Here is a 15,617-nt window from a genome sequence, read left to right as displayed (position 1 = left end):
TTAGCGGCAGGGTCTCACTCTCATTCAAGCTGGAGTGCAGTGGCATGAATACAGCTCACTGCAGCCTCAACATCCTGGGTTCAGGCCTCACACATCAGCCTCCCAAGAAGCTGGGACCACAGGCATGCACCACCACACCTGGCTAATTTTTTTTTTTCTTGTAGAGTCAGCTTTCTTCTTGTTTATTCCTCGTGCTGTGCCTTCTGGGAGTCCAGCTGTTCAGAGGGGAAAGCCATCAGGAGGAGAAGTGATGTCATGTTGGCACTGCAGAGAAAGCTGGGCCCCCAACCCTCAGGCCAGTCCCTGCTCCCCCTACAGGCAGCCTTCCCAGTGGCTTGGAGAGCTGTCGGGGTTTGCACAGCTCTGGCATGATGGATGGCAGGTTACACTAGCAAGAAGGGTTCCCCTCCAAATGGAAAAGAACTAGAAATCCTAAGTCATTTCCATTTCTATGGAATTTTATGAAGAAGAGTTTTTATCAGTCCTGGAACACACTGCATTCAGAATATTGCCCAGCATATACTGGGCATGAGTATTAGTTTGCTAGGGCTGCCATAACAAAGTGGCACAGACTGAGTGCTTAACAGAAATTTATTTAGTTCTAGAGGCTGGAAGTCCAAGATCCAGGTGTCAACAGGGCTGGTTTATTGAGGCCTCTCTGCTTGGCTCGTAGATGGCATTTTCTCCCTGTGTTCTCACGTGGTCTTCCCTCTGTGTGTGTCTGTGTCCTAATCACCTCTTCTTCTAAGGAGACCAGTCATATTGGATTACGGCCCACCCTAAAGGTCTCATTTTAATTTATTTACCTCTTTAAAGACCCTGTCTCCACTCTGAGACACTCAGTGTTAGGATTCAACATATGAATTTAGAGAGACAAATAATTCAGTCCATAATATGCAATAAATATTTATTTAGTAAGTGATTGTTTGAACGAATGAATCAATGAATGAATGACAATATGGTGGTTTGGCCTTTTCTCTCTATGGTAACAAGACTTTGCCTCTACTCATCAGTCCATCTTTTTTTTTTTTTTTTTTTTTTTTTTTGAGATGGATTCTCGTTCTATTACCAGGCTGGAGAGCAGTGACGTGATCTCAGCTCACTGCTGCAACTTCCACCACCTGGGTTCAAGCGATTCTCCTGCCTCAGCCTCCGAAGTAGCTGGGACAACAGGTGCATGTCACCACGCTCAGCTAATTTTTGTATTTTTAGTAGAGACGGGGTTTCACCATGTTGGCCAGGATGGCCTCAATCTCTTGACCTCATGATCTGCCCCCCTTGGTCTCCCAAAGTGCCGGGATTACAGGCGTGAGCCACTGCGCCCGGCCCCATCTTACCTGCACCTAAATGTTAAATGTTTCAGGTGAAAATCTCCAAGTTGCTCCATCTCTACAACTCTCCATTACACCAGCCTCTTTCTCATGTGTCTCTTGATGGTCTCATCCCACTGTGGACAGCAACATTTTCATGCAACTGTAAAGAAATTTTGGTCCATTCTGAAGCATGTTAATATATTTACTTTAATCAGTCCATATTTTCTCCAGGGGATAGTGCATGCCACCTGCCTACATTCTTTTTTTTTTTTTTTTGAGATGGAGTTTCACTCTTGTCACCCAGGCTGGAGTGCAGTGGCACGATCTCGGCTCACTGGGACCTCCATCTCCCAGGTTCAAGTGATTCTCCTGCCTCAGCCTCCTGAGTAGCTGAGATTACAGGCACCCACTGCCACGCCCAGCTAATTTTTGTATTTTTAGTAGAGACAGGGTTTCACCATGTTGGCCAGACTGGTCTCGAACTCCTGACCTCGTGATCCATCTGCCTCGGCCTCCCAAAGTGCTGGGATTACAGGCATGAGCCACCGCACCCAGCCTGTACTACCTTCATCGGCCCTCTTAGCACTTAGAGTGATCTTCAACTTGAAGTGCCCATCTCTGATTACAGTGTCTTTGTCACCTCTACTAGTTTCCTTCACCTACTTACATCCTACTTATTTTACTGTCTTTCTTCCCAGAGCAGAAGCTCCAAGACAGCTAGGATTTTTGACCAGTTTGTTCACTGTTGTATGTCCACACCTAAACCATGTTGTTTTTGTTTGAATTGGGATTTCCAGAGGTTCAACCTTTCAAGCTTTTTCCTTCTATGAGCTTCCTTCTGAGGACTCCCTGTCTGACCCATGTATTGTAATCAGCCACTACAAGTTGTCCTCACCAACATTTTCGGTCCCTTTGCCATTTTGACCCTACAAGGCTGATTCCTAACCCTAATCATTACCTCCATCTGTCTTTTTTGCCATTTGTACTTCCCTAGGCAGAGTATTGGTGGAGAGTGCTGTGGAACTCTCTTAAGACACACCCACCATTGGGTCCTGTCATCTAACTTCAGCTAGGCCTCCTGGCTACCTACTTATCCTTTTGTTTACCTCATTATTTTCCTAGTGCCCTTCCTAAGGGACACCTTTTCAGCTTTCCTGCTCACCTTTAAGCTCCCAAGGTGTATTAGTCTGTTTTCACACTGCTGATAAAGACATACCCAAGACTGTGTAATTTACAAAGAAAAAGAAGTTTAATGGACTTACAGTTCCACGTGGCTGGGGAGGTCCTGGCAGAAGGCAAAAGGCACATCTTACATGGTGGCAGGAAAAAGAGAATGAGAGCCAAGAATGAGAGCCAAGCAAAAGAGGAAACCCCTTATAAAACCATCAGATCTCATGAGACTTACTCACTACCACAAGAACAATCATGGGGCAAACCTCCCCCCATGATTCATTTATCTCCCACTGCATCCCTCCCACAACACGTGGGAATTATGGGAGCTACAATTCAAGATGAGATTTGGGTGGGGACACAGCCAGACCATATCACAAGGTTATGCTAAAACAGCCTTTCTATTCTCCAAAGCGACCATTTCAACTTGAAAAAGAACTTTTAAGATATGTGATCAAAATTCATCATCTAGTCTCTTGTCTTCCTGCCCCACCATCTTAGAGCTGTGTGGACACCTTCTTTCATTGTTCCCTCCTGTTTCAAGAGGTCAAGTCACCCATCCTCCCAACAAAAGCGACCAGCTATGGTCTCAGCTATCTGTGGGCCCCCTCTCTCAGACCCTTGCCCTTTTGCATTCTCAGCCTCTCCCTTTCTGCTGCCTCTTTTCCTTCTCTCCGAAAGCCTGTACTCATTGCCCCTATCTTGAAGAGATTGAGTTGTCTATGAACCCTTTGCTTTCTCCAGGCTGAAAGATTCTTTCCTTGTTCACTTCCATTTCCTTAAGCATGTGCTTAAGGCCTGTGTTTTTGGTTCACACTGCCTGGTCATTCTTTCACTTCCTACAATTCTGGCTTCTTTCCCCAATGACTTATACTCTCTATTATGCTTCTTCCCAGCCCACTGAATTAATCACCACGTTCTGTCTGTCCTTCTGTACTAGCATCTTCAATATCCTCCCTTTCCCACTCATCACAGACATTAACTTTGAACGAGCTCTCCAGTTTATGTTATTACTGCAGCCTCTTGGTTTCTAATGTACCTTGCAAAACACTTCAAAATTAACCTTACTAAAATGAGTTTCATCACTTGATTCTTCTATTCAAAAATCTTTAAGGACTGTCCATACTTATGAGACACAAGGCCTAACCCTTCAGTCTGTGAAGTCAGTCAACCAGCAATTGTCCTATTGTGTGCCCAGAAGAATCTCTGGAAAAGGTTGCAACTTCCTACCATTCTTATTTCTAAGCTATTCCCAACAAAACCCCCTCTCCCAGCAGAAAGTGCTCACCCCAAATCTGTTGACGTTAAAAAAAAAAATTCAATATTGACATGTTACATCACTGAGGTTTATTACACATCTAGGCAGAGATACAAAGTAGGCACTTGGATAGACCAGAGCTCAGGAAAAAGACTTACTCAACGCAACCCATAAAGACCTCTCCGACCTGTACCACTGTAGGACTTCTCATCTGTAACTCTCATTTAGTAATACAGTAGGCGCCCCTTATCCATGGGGGGATACATTTCAAGACCCCCAGTGGATGCCTGAAACCACAGACAGTACTGAACTCTAAATATACTTTGTTTTTCCCTGTACATGCATATCTATGATAAAGTTTAATTTTTGAAGTAGGCATAGTAAGAGGTTAACAATATTAACTAATTATAAAATAGAACAATTATAACAATATGCTGTAACAAAAGTTATGTGAATAAAAGTTCTGTGAATAAAAAAGTTATGTGTAATAAAAGATATATGCTCTCTTTCTTTCTCAAAATATCTTAATATTTTTGGATCATGGTTGACCTTGGGTAGCTGAAACCTCAGAAAGCAAAACTGCAAATAAGGGGGGACTACTGTACATGAATGACCTTGTAACACCTATTATGTTACTAACACAATTTTAATATTAATTTTGACATAATAAACACAATAATTAACATAATAATTAAAATATTAACACTTGTTATTTTATGCCTTGTATGATTTAACTCATTTTTTTCAAATAACGTGTTTGTACCTCTTGGTCTTCTAAATAGAGTTCCAGTTCTTTGTGGGCTGAGACTGCACAATCATATTTCATTTGAATCCTGTAGCATTGGCACAGTTGTAGTTAGTCAGAGAGTACCTCTAGTATTCTGTAAGTTCATCACCCTTTTGAAAGCAAGCAGGTTTTGACTCTGTTTCTTGTTCTTTCTTTTGCAGGCCACTATGTACATGGTATTTGTATCTATGGAAACGGAGACTTAAAGTGGCTGGTTAATTCACCAAGCCTGTTTGCTAACAAGTTTGAGCTTAATACCTACCCCCTTACTGTGGAATGCCTAGAACTGAGGCATCGCGAAAGAACCCTCAATCAGAGTGAAACTGCGATACAACCTAGCTGGTATTTTTGAGCTATTCTTGAGCTACTCATGACTGAAGGGAAACTGCAGCTGGGAAGAGGAGCCTGCTTTTGTGAGAGACTTTTGCCTTTGTAAAGTTAATGGTTTCAGGACCATGTTTATAGCTTCGGGACCTGGCTACATAATTATACTTAAAATATCCACTGGACACTGTGAAATACACTAACAGCATGGCTGGGTAGAGCAATCTGGGCACTTCGGCCAATTTTAGTCTTGCTGTTTCTTGATGCTCACCTCTATATTAGTTTATTGTTAGGATCAACGATAAATTTAAATGACCTCAGATCTTTGCACCAGATACTCATCATATACAAATTACAAATGTTTGAATAAAAAAGAGAATTGTAGATAATACTGTCTAGGAAAATAAGAATTAGGTTTCTTTGAAGAAGGAATCTTTTATAACACTTTAACAGTCACCACTGTGCTCAACCAGACAGATACTGAAACAGCTTTCTGGGTAATTCACCAATTTCCTTTAAAACATAAGCTACCTGAATGGAGAATAGATCTTGTTTCTGAGTTTCAACACTAGCATTTTTGGCTTACTCATGGACAAAGTTCTATATATAGTATAAAGTCATTAACAAGAAACAGGATATGCTTTAAGACAGAATTCACTGTCTGTTGCTTCAGTAAAAGGATCTCGGGGAATAGAACATTTCTCTCTTATATGCCAGAATGTAGGCTGGTCCCTGTGTCATGTCTTCCATTGAGAACACTAAAAAATCCTTGCAAGAATGGAGATATGCATTCAAGAGAGGTGCTATCACATATATCTAGTCTGAAGTCTGGAACACTTTCCTCTTCTGTGACCCTCCTCTCCCCAGTATTATCTTACTTGCAAAATAGAGACCAAATTCTATCCTGTGAGGCTTTTAATTGCACCATAGTATGCTCTGAGTAGCTTTACAATGCCTGGTACTGATAGTAGTGGCTCGATTTTTAAGAGCCTTCAACTGTAGATGAGCATCTCTGTTATTTATCCCTCATTCATCCATCCATTCATTCATTCAGCCTTCATTCAATAAACATCTCTTGAGTGTCTATTATATACAGGACATGTACTGAGACAAAAAGGAAACATAAGAGCTTTTTCACTCTAAAAATCTTGGCAATAATGTCAACACCAGAAAGCCTCCTCTGGAGAATCTTACAGAGTGATTGTAGTTTAATACAGGAAAGCACAGGGCTGTGTAGCATGATACCAGGCCCAGGAGATCAGTAATTACAAATTAAGGGTTAAATCAGAGATTATTCAACAGAGAGGGAGAAAGGAGGAGACAGAGCAAGGACCTGTTGTGTTCCAACCATTCTGGTATTCGTTTATGTATCTGATTTCATTCAAACCTCACAACAGTCTTGTGAGGCCCTTATATAATTACTCCCATTTTGCAGATGAAGTAACTGAGGCTTAGAAAGGTTAATAGCACCAGGGAACAATTTCTCTGTGTGAGAATTGGGACTCTGTTGCTGATCTTCTCAGTTCATTTCCTGAGGTGGATTTACTGAGAGAAGGTGAAATAAAGCCATATTTAGTATACAAGAGAAGGTAGATTTTAAGAATGGTCTCAGTGTTAATACTGAGAAAAAGTCCTGTCAGCTCAGAAAAAAATGTGAAGTCTACTTTAGTATTCCCATAATACTAAACCGTTGAGCTTCTAAATATTTATTTATTCTAACAAAAAGCAATTACTACAATGGATGACAATTTAATGAACACAATTTTATTTTTTTTTTCTGTAACTGTGCCTGTTGAATGTCAATCATATTTAAAGGGAATGACTTTGAAGTAAAACCTTTTTTCTTGCTACTGAAAAAAAGGGAATTGTTTTGGGTGGTAAAGGGTTAAGGAATAGGGACGGCTGGTCACACAAGCAACTCTCAAAGGCCACATGTGAAAACCTGTCACTTGTGCAGAGGCCAGCCCCACTAAGGTGACCTGAGTGGGCTCCAAGCAAAAATTGCCGTTGCTATAGATAGGACTGTGTCCCCCCAAAATTCATGTGTTGGAGCTTTAACCCTCAATGTGATGGTATTTGAGATGGGGCCTTTGGTAAGGGAAGTTTAGATGAGGTCACGAGGGTAGGATCCTCATGATGGGATGAGTCCTCTTATAAAAGCTCTGGCTTGGGCCGGGCGTGGTGGTTCACGTCTGTAATCCCAACACTTTGGGAGGCCGAGGTAGGTAGATCACTTGATGCCAGGAGTTCCAGACCAGCCTGGCCAACATGGTAAAACCCCATCTCTACTAAAAAATATAAAAATTAGCTGGGCTTTGTGGCATGTGCCTGTAATCCCAGCTATTTGGCAGACTGAGGCATGAGAATCGCTTGAACCCAGGAGGTGGAGGTTGCAGTGAGCTGAGAGTGCCCCACTGCACTCCAGCCTGGGTGACAAAGCGAGACTTTGTATCAAAACAAAATAGGTGGGGGGATAGGGAATGTACTCAGGGTCAGCAGTGGGGTTTAAAAATTGTCTCTTTTCAACTTATTTAAATTGACAGCACCTGAGAAGAAGAAATGTTTTACACTGGATGTTTCTCACGTAGAACAAGAAATCTTTCTGGAATTGATGTTTACATGTCCGTTGTTGGTCATCTCTCCTATGTCTTAAATACTTTAATGTTGGAAGAGCATAGTGTTTGGGCTAGTGGGTTTCTGACAGCCCATGGGAATGCCCTTGAAACTACTGTATCTGATGTTTGTTTTTGATGAGGTTCCATGTTTTGTTTTCTTGGGAATAAATTAATATATTGTTTTCCACTTCGGGGATACTGTGTATTTTTATATGACAATTGGTTAAAAATCCACTAAAGGATATGTCTAACAAGGCAATTCTCCTGGTATTAAACAAAATGTACATTCATACATACATGCATACCTAAGAAACATCCATCCACTAAAAAAATCATTAAACTTTCCCATTGTGGGGTGTTAGGGAGAGTAACTGGGAGTGATAGAGAGAAGAGGGCGCAGTAGAAGGTCAGTGTCATTCGAATTGGGTATAACTTTTTTTTTTTTTGGTAAGGGTACAACTATTTTTAAAATTTGAGACAGGAATAAGTTAACTTATTATTTACCTGCCTTTATTATTCATTTAAAAAAATCAAGATATACATTAGGAAAAAGTTTTATGTTAATACTACCATAATTACTGATCAAGTGCCAATGTTTTTGAGCAGCATTTCAGTTGTAAGTTTGCTAAATATTGCTTCTAACAGACACATGGAAAATGATCGATACTAAAAAAAAAAATCATTTAAAGGACATCTTATCCATCATATTTTTTCAAATAAAAATATTTTAAAGCTAAAGTGAAAAACATTTTAAACTATAATAAATACGTACATGCTCATAAACATGGAAATAATGAAGAATATAGAATAAAAAGTGCACTACTTTCTCCAGACATAATCACTTATTTGCTTTTTTTGGTTTTTGTTTTTCTGAGACAGAGTCTCACTCTGTCAACCAGGCTGGAGTGCAGTGGCACAGTCATGGCTCACTGCAACCTCAACCTCCTGGGCTCAGGTGATCCTCCCACCTCAGCCTCCCAAGTAGCTGGGACCACAGGCATGCACCACCGCACATGGCTAATTTTTGTAGTTTTTGTAGAGACAGGATTTTGCCATGTTATCCTGCCTGGTCTCAAACTTCTGGGCTCAAGCGATCCACCTGCTTCAGCCTTCCAAAGTTCTGGACTACAGGCTCGAGCTACCACACCTGGTCAAGTGCTTTCTCAGTGTACTGATATAATCTATAGCAGTGCTGTCCAGTAGAATTTCTGCAATGATAAAAATGTTCTCCATCTGCACTGCCCAATATAATTGCCACTCACATAAGCTAATGAGCTCTTGAAATGCAGCTAGTATGACTGGGAAATATTCTTTTACACTTTATTTAGCTTTAATTGTATTTTTTTTTTTTTTTTTTTGAGATGGAGGGACTCATCCAGGCTGGAATGCAATGGCGCGATCTCGGCTCACTGCAACTTCCACCTCCCAGTTCAAGCGATTCTCCTGCCTCTGTCTCCTGAGTAGCTGGGACTACAGGTGCATGCCACCACGCCCAGCTAATTTTTGTGTTTTTAGTAGAGAGGGGATTTTGCCATGTTGGCCAAGCTGGTCTCGAACTCCTGATCTCAGGTGATCTGCCTGCCTCAGCCTCCCAAAGTGCTGGGATTACAGGTGTGAGCCACCGTGCCTGGCCAGCTTTAATTAATTTAAATAGCCACATGTGACTAGTGGCTACCATTGGACAGCACAGTTATAGAGGCAAACATCAGTTATATGTATGTGCTTGTATATACAGTGTATATACAGTGGGAGTACTAAAAACACATAGGTATACTAGCATATTTGAATTGATTATATAAATAAAAAATAATACATCTTTGTAACTTGCTGTTTTAGTTAGACCTTTCTTTTTTTTCTTTTTCTTTTTTTTTTTTTTTAAGAGAGAATAAGTCTTGCTCTGTCACCCAGGCTGGAGTGCAGTGGCATGATCATGGCTCACTTCAGCCTCAAACTCCTGGGCTCAAGTGATCCTTGTATATCAACCTCCCAAGCGTGTACCACCATGCCCGGCTAATTTTTTATTAATTTTTGTAGAGATGGGAGTCTCACGATATTTTCCAGGCTGGTCTCAAACTCCTGGCCTCCAGCGATCCTCCCACCTTGGACTCCTAAAGTGCTGGGATTATAGGTGTGAGCCACTGCACCTGCCCATAATGCAATTTTAAATAGTAGCAGTGGTAGCAGCTTTCCTTGCATTGTTTCCAACATTAAAAAGCACGCTGAATTACTGTTGTTGGAGATTTGATATAGCTTTTTAGTAGATACCTTTTATTGAGTTAAGAATTACAATAGCAGAAAATAAAGTGTTACGATTCTAATTTTTTAAATTCCAGTTGCTATCTTTTTTGTTGGCTGATATAATTATGGGTGACAATGTGTTGTTGTTTTTAATTTTTTTCCCCACATATTAATTCAAAGGGTAAGAAAAAAGGTTTCTACCCCTGCTTTTTTTTTTTTTAAACAGCTAGACTTGCATACAGTGGCGTATGCCAAGCAAGAGATTGGAGCAGGGATCCATTTAAACAGCCACACAGTTGGAGTTTGGGAACACAAATGCCTGAGCTGGAAGGTGTCTATTGTAACTCCTCCCTCTACTGGGTGGGTTGGTTTAGGGATTCAGGGGTCAAGCCAATTGGAAAACACATAAGTGGACAACCTCTGAGGGCTGACTTCTGACCTTGGAACAAGGATGTCTTTGAGAGGAGGAGGACATGGGCGAAGCTGACTCTGCTCACCTTTCCATGAGGAACACCTACAAGCTCTGAAAGTGGTGAGAATCCACAGTGGCCGAATGGAAGGTCAACCTCGACAATCCTATTTGAGCCCAGGAAGCCTAACCTGCATCTCGGGAAGGATCCTGGGGGCTATAGGAGACGGGCTGGCAGAACAATCCAAAAGGGTTCCTGACAAAGAAATACAGGACTCAGAAACTGACATTCAACATCAAGTATCAGACTGCAGAAATAAGCCCAGGGCATAATGTGATGGAGGACTCAGGATATTAGGAGAAATCATTGAAAAAGTTAACGCCAGGTTAGTTAAAGTGAATTATTTCAAGTTCAGGCCATTGGCTGCAACCTCCACCTCCTGGGTTCAAGCGATTCTCCTGCCTCAGCCTCCCGAGTAGCTGGGATTACAGGTGCCCGCCACCATGCCTGGCTAACTTTTGTATTTTTAGTAGAGACGGGGTTTTGTCATGTTGGCCAGGCTGGTCCCGAACTCCTAACCTCAAGTGATCTGCCCACCTCAACCTTCCAAAGTTCTGGGATTATAGGCATGAGCCACTGCGCCTGGCCTAGAATATTTTTTAATGTATGTAGTAAATCCTAGGGCAGCCATTAAAAATTACATCAGTAGATGAAATACAATACAATCATAAAAATGCTCAATTAAAATCAGAGAAGGTGGCGAGGCACGGTGGCTCACGCCTGTAATCCCAGCACTTTGGGAGGCCGAGGCAGGCAGATCACAAGGTCAGGAGACTGATACCATCATGGCCAACAGGGTGACACCCTGTCTCTACTAAAATACAAAAAATTAGCTGGGCATGGTGGTGTGCACCTGTAATCTCAGCTACTGGGGAGGCTGAGGCAGGAGAATCACTTGAACCCAGGAGGCGGACGTTGCAGTGAGCCAAGATCGTGCCACTGCACTCCAGCCTGGGCAACAGAGCGAGACTCCATCTCGGGGAAAAAAAAGAAAAAAAAAGCAATAGTTTGAAATTGTATGAATAATCAAAATTATTAATATATATGAGTAATGGGTCATGTTAAAACTTAGTCCCTAATCCTCCACAATCTACAGCAGTTTATATGGAAACACTGTCTCCTCTAAAATCCACAGCCAGTTGTGGGGAGATTTTGCCATTCAATGTTGCTGGGACCCTTCAAAACTAAATGAGGGAAATGAGTCACTCATTCAATTATTCATTGGAAGAAGCAGCTGAGTGCCCAAATGTACCAGGCACTATGCTGAGCACTTTGGATAAAAACTCTTAAGACCTGGCCATGCCTAATGAAGTACTCTTACTTGAACGGACAGAAATCTGGAAGGATCCTCCTGCTTAAAATGAGGTTAGGAATGATAAGCAAGATGGGAAATTACTTCAATATACCCAGATATGCATACCCAGGGAGAAGTTAGCCACAAAAGGAGGGGTAGATACAGAAAGGTATATAACTCGACACAATTATGACAAATTAGATGACTCAACAATAGAAACAGGAAATGGGAAGTAACCTTTTACGCCATCTCCCCAGTTACAGCCACATAGGACAGAAAGGAGGGTGAGTCACATTGAGTAGTCTTGGTAGCCCAGCCTGGGTGAGGATGCATTGACTAAAAGATCAGAACGTTCACAGAACCAGAAGTAAGAAATATCACAGAACTGACACTCAACTGAGGAATGGCCAGGCATCAAAATAAGCAAATGGGATCTGGAAAAGTGAGTGCAAATGATAAAGTGGCCAAATGTAGAGACTTGTAGAGAAGTAAAATGTTTTAGAAATTGATTTATTTCTTTAACTCTTTAAGAAGAATTCTTTCTCTCTACCCTTCTACCCCAAGGTGTCAAAAACTAAAATGAAGCTTTGGAGCAGTTATCTGTGTATCATTACTCTTCAAATTATAATCATAGTCACAGTATTATACAATGTGCATGTAAGTCAACCAGACAGTGGTCAAATGGATGATGTAGGCGGTGAATATCAAGCCCTTTCCCGACTGCACATCTGTGATGCAGCCCTGAATGGGAAGACGGTGCAAGTGTTGCCAAGTGCTTTATCCACAACGTTTGGAATAGATTCTTGCCCTTACTATGTGCTAGAGAACCACTATATCACAACTCCTTTGTCCACAGAAGAAGCTGCATTCCCTTTGGCATATGTAATGACCATCAGTCAAGATTTCAATATGTTTGAACAGCTTTTCTGGGCTATTTACATGCCTCAAAATGTCTACTGTATTCACGTTGATAAGGCAGCCACGATTGACTTTAAAATTGCTGTGAGTGAATTATTGGAGTGCTTCTCAAATGCATTTATATCCTCACAGTCTGAGTATATTATTTATGGTGGAAAATCCAGGTTCCAGGCGGACCTGGCCTGCATGAGAGATCTTATAGCATCAACTATTCGGTGGAGATATGTCATTAACACTGGTGATCACGATTTCCTTCTAAAAACCAACAGGGAGATAGTTCAGTATTTGAAAACAATGAATTGGACAAACATTACACCTAATTTAGTGTCTGTTCTGAAATCTACTGAAAGGATCAAATATACCCATAGAGAGTACAGAACCAGAGCACATGCTTTTGTCCTAAAGAAGCATAAAGAAGAGCCCACCTCCAGGTCAACTCAAAATCCACTTTGGCTCAACTTATGTTGCCCTTACAAGGGAACTTGTCATAGCAGCCGCCTGTTTTCTAGGAGAGAACATTGATGGGACACCCCCTAGGCCAGCTTTGCATTTAGAACACTGAGATGGGCCACACTGCAGTATATGGATATGCCTGTATGCCCACATCTCTTCCTATAACTTTACTTCACCAAGAAGCAAAACTGCCAGGCGCAGTGACTCATGCCTGTAATGCCAGCACTTTGGGAGGCCGAGGTGGGCAGATCACAAGGTCAGGACATCGAGACCATCCTGGCTAATACGGTGAAACCCCGTCTCTACTAAAAATACAAAAAATTAGCCAGGCATGGTGGTGGGTGCCAGTACTCCCAGCTACTCAGGAGGCTGAGGCAGGAGAAGGGCGTGAATCCAGGAGGCAGAAGTTGCAGTGAGTCGAGATCGCGCCACTGCACTCCATCCTGGGCGACAGAGCAAGACTCCGTCTCAAAACAACAACAACAACAACAACAACAGCAGCAACAATAAAGCAAAACTAACCCAGTGTTTTCTTCTCCCGTACGCCAGTTGATGTCACTTCGAACCTTGCCTCCTTTCTCTGACCTGCGCCGGTGGTTCCAGTGAAAGCTCCTGTGCCTTGCTACCTTTCTTCTTTCTCCAGTTCAGCTCATCCAACCCCTTCCTAACATTGATGTCCCTTGTCCTTTCCTGTCGTGCATGTGAATTCACCATTTGCCTGTCAATAGAAGTCATCTTTTTCGTTTAAATCCTTCCTTTACACTCCTGCCAAAGTCATCTTGTATAGCCACACCTCTAACCACACCATGCGGGGCTTACAACTCTTCCCTACTGTCCAGATACAGGGTCCTTTCCACACACAAGAACATAGTGTCCCTCTTCAGCCCTGTGCCTGCCAACCCTGAACCATCCCCCACCACCATTGTGTGGTCACACCCCGTGAACTCTTTGGGTCTCAGCTTCCCCCTAAGGGTAGGATAGCAGCTGAAGGAGCAGTAAGATAAAACAAGGAAAAGAAGAGGGCAGGGCATTTTGAGATCAGGCTTCCCAGCATGGTTTCTGGGGCACCCCAGGTTTCTGTGAAGGTGAAGCATTGTGGGAGGGAGGGAGAAGTGTGTGGCTTCCAGTTCCAGCTTGGAGTTGGACAAAGGAGGTAGTCAGTGAGGAGGGGCTACACAGAATGGAGAGGATTCTTTGGGAAGGATATACTGACTAGAGTCATTAGGAGAAGGGAGATACTTCACTTCCTAAACTTGCAACCATACACATAGCATGATACACATACACATAGCATGATAGTGCCATCTTCTGTATAAGACCACGTGTACTTAGTCATCCAAATTCTCACTTAATGGCTATGCAAAGATGCTTAGGAAACTTTATTTGTATAAAAAGTATAATTTGAGACAATTAAAAAAAAAAACTTAACTACCTCATGTAGGCCTTTATTTCTACTTCTTGGCCTAACTTCCACAATACTCCATAGGTTTCTAGGGCATGTAGCATGTTTATTCTGTAATTTAGTATTTGGGGAAATTCTCTCTTCCTTATATATGCCTCTCCAGATGTGATCAGATGCCTGATTCATCTTGCAAATCTGAAGTGTCACCTGGTAATAGGAATAGCCATGTCATATTTACTAAATGAATTCTTGCTATAAATTTCTACAACTTGTCAGCCTGAAACTTGCATTCACCCACAAAATTCTATTTCAGACTCACTCTTGCTGCTTTTGCAAATAAATGCGGTTGATACACTCATTTGCAAATGAAGCAGCATATCTTACACCACAAACACTCATCTCAGAGAGTTGAAAGAATCCAGAATGCTTTCTCTCTCCGGATGCAAGATGTTTTTGTTTTGGTTATTGTTTTACTTTGTTTCTCTTGATGTCTTCTTGTTTACTTACAGGCCACTATTGGCGAAATATCTGCATCTATGGACCTGGGGATTTAAAGTAGTTCTATGAATCTTCCAGCATGTTTGCTAACAAGTTGGAGTTGGAGACATATCCACTTACTGTGGAATGCCTAGAACTGAGGATTCGAGAGAAAACTCTGAATCAGGGTGAAGTCCCAGTGGAACCAGACTGGTATTTGCTCCAAGAGTAAGAGCTACTTCAAAGAAAATATAAAATATCAACAATTAAAAAAACTAATAACTCTTATTTTGGAATATGTGCCCTACTTTCCTCATACATCTTGTCTAGGACACGTGGCAGCCCTGGGGACCACCTGTGAGCCTGCAGGAAGAACATCCCCGGGTCACTGTGAACATAGAAGGCGTGAAAGTTCAATTGACTGCAGTTGGCACCTTAGCCATGAGCTGCTGTTTCTTAACTCCCAATCTAACTTAACTCCTAATCTAACCCATTCTAATCATAGTCTTAAATATTATATTATGTATTTTGTAGAATGCCCTAATTAAGTGGTGCCCCTCCAGAAATTAGTGGTTTTCCCTGTTTTCCTTAGTGAGAGAGAAATCCAGCTTTTTTTTTTTTTTTTTTTAAGACAGGATCTCACTTTGTCACCCAGGCTGGAGTGCAGTTGCATGATCTCAGCTCACTTGCAGTCTCGACCTCCTGGGCTCAAGCTATCCTCCCACCTCAGTCCCCCAAACAGCTGAGACTACAGGCGCACGCCATCATGCCCAGCTAATTTTTGTGTACTTTTTGTAGAGACAGCGTCTCACCGTATTGCCTAGGCTGCCAGCTGTTTGATATGTAAGTAAGAACGGGAAGTTACCTTAAAGAAAAGTGGTTCCGTCTTGCTGTGCCA

The 15,617-nt window shown here is 41.9% G+C and overlaps 1 protein-coding gene across 11 annotated transcripts in view; it reads left to right on the top strand.

The window, feature by feature from the left end:
• Positions 1-15,018, top strand: part of GCNT2 (glucosaminyl (N-acetyl) transferase 2 (I blood group)) — a 117,283-nt gene extending 102,265 nt beyond the window's left edge. For 5 of the 11 annotated variants that reach the window (XM_055263355.2, XM_055263356.2, XM_055263354.2 and 2 more), the window contains one exon: positions 4,690-7,654. In XM_055263355.2, the coding sequence (XP_055119330.1) occupies positions 4,690-4,880 (191 nt within the window). In that variant the 3' untranslated portion in view covers positions 4,881-7,654. Of the gene's footprint in view, positions 1-164; positions 4,235-4,689; positions 7,655-14,751 lie in introns of those variants that run through there. The other 6 variants (XM_063632397.1, XM_063632398.1, XM_063632402.1 and 3 more) reach the window with 2 other exon arrangements.
• Positions 15,019-15,617: the final 599 nt, after the last annotated feature.

Source organism: Symphalangus syndactylus, chromosome 23 (genome assembly GCF_028878055.3).
Source record: "Symphalangus syndactylus isolate Jambi chromosome 23, NHGRI_mSymSyn1-v2.1_pri, whole genome shotgun sequence".
Classification (NCBI taxonomy): domain Eukaryota; kingdom Metazoa; phylum Chordata; class Mammalia; order Primates; family Hylobatidae; genus Symphalangus; species Symphalangus syndactylus.
Note: the sequence above shows the minus strand (reverse complement) of the source record. Positions and strands in the feature narration are given on the sequence as shown.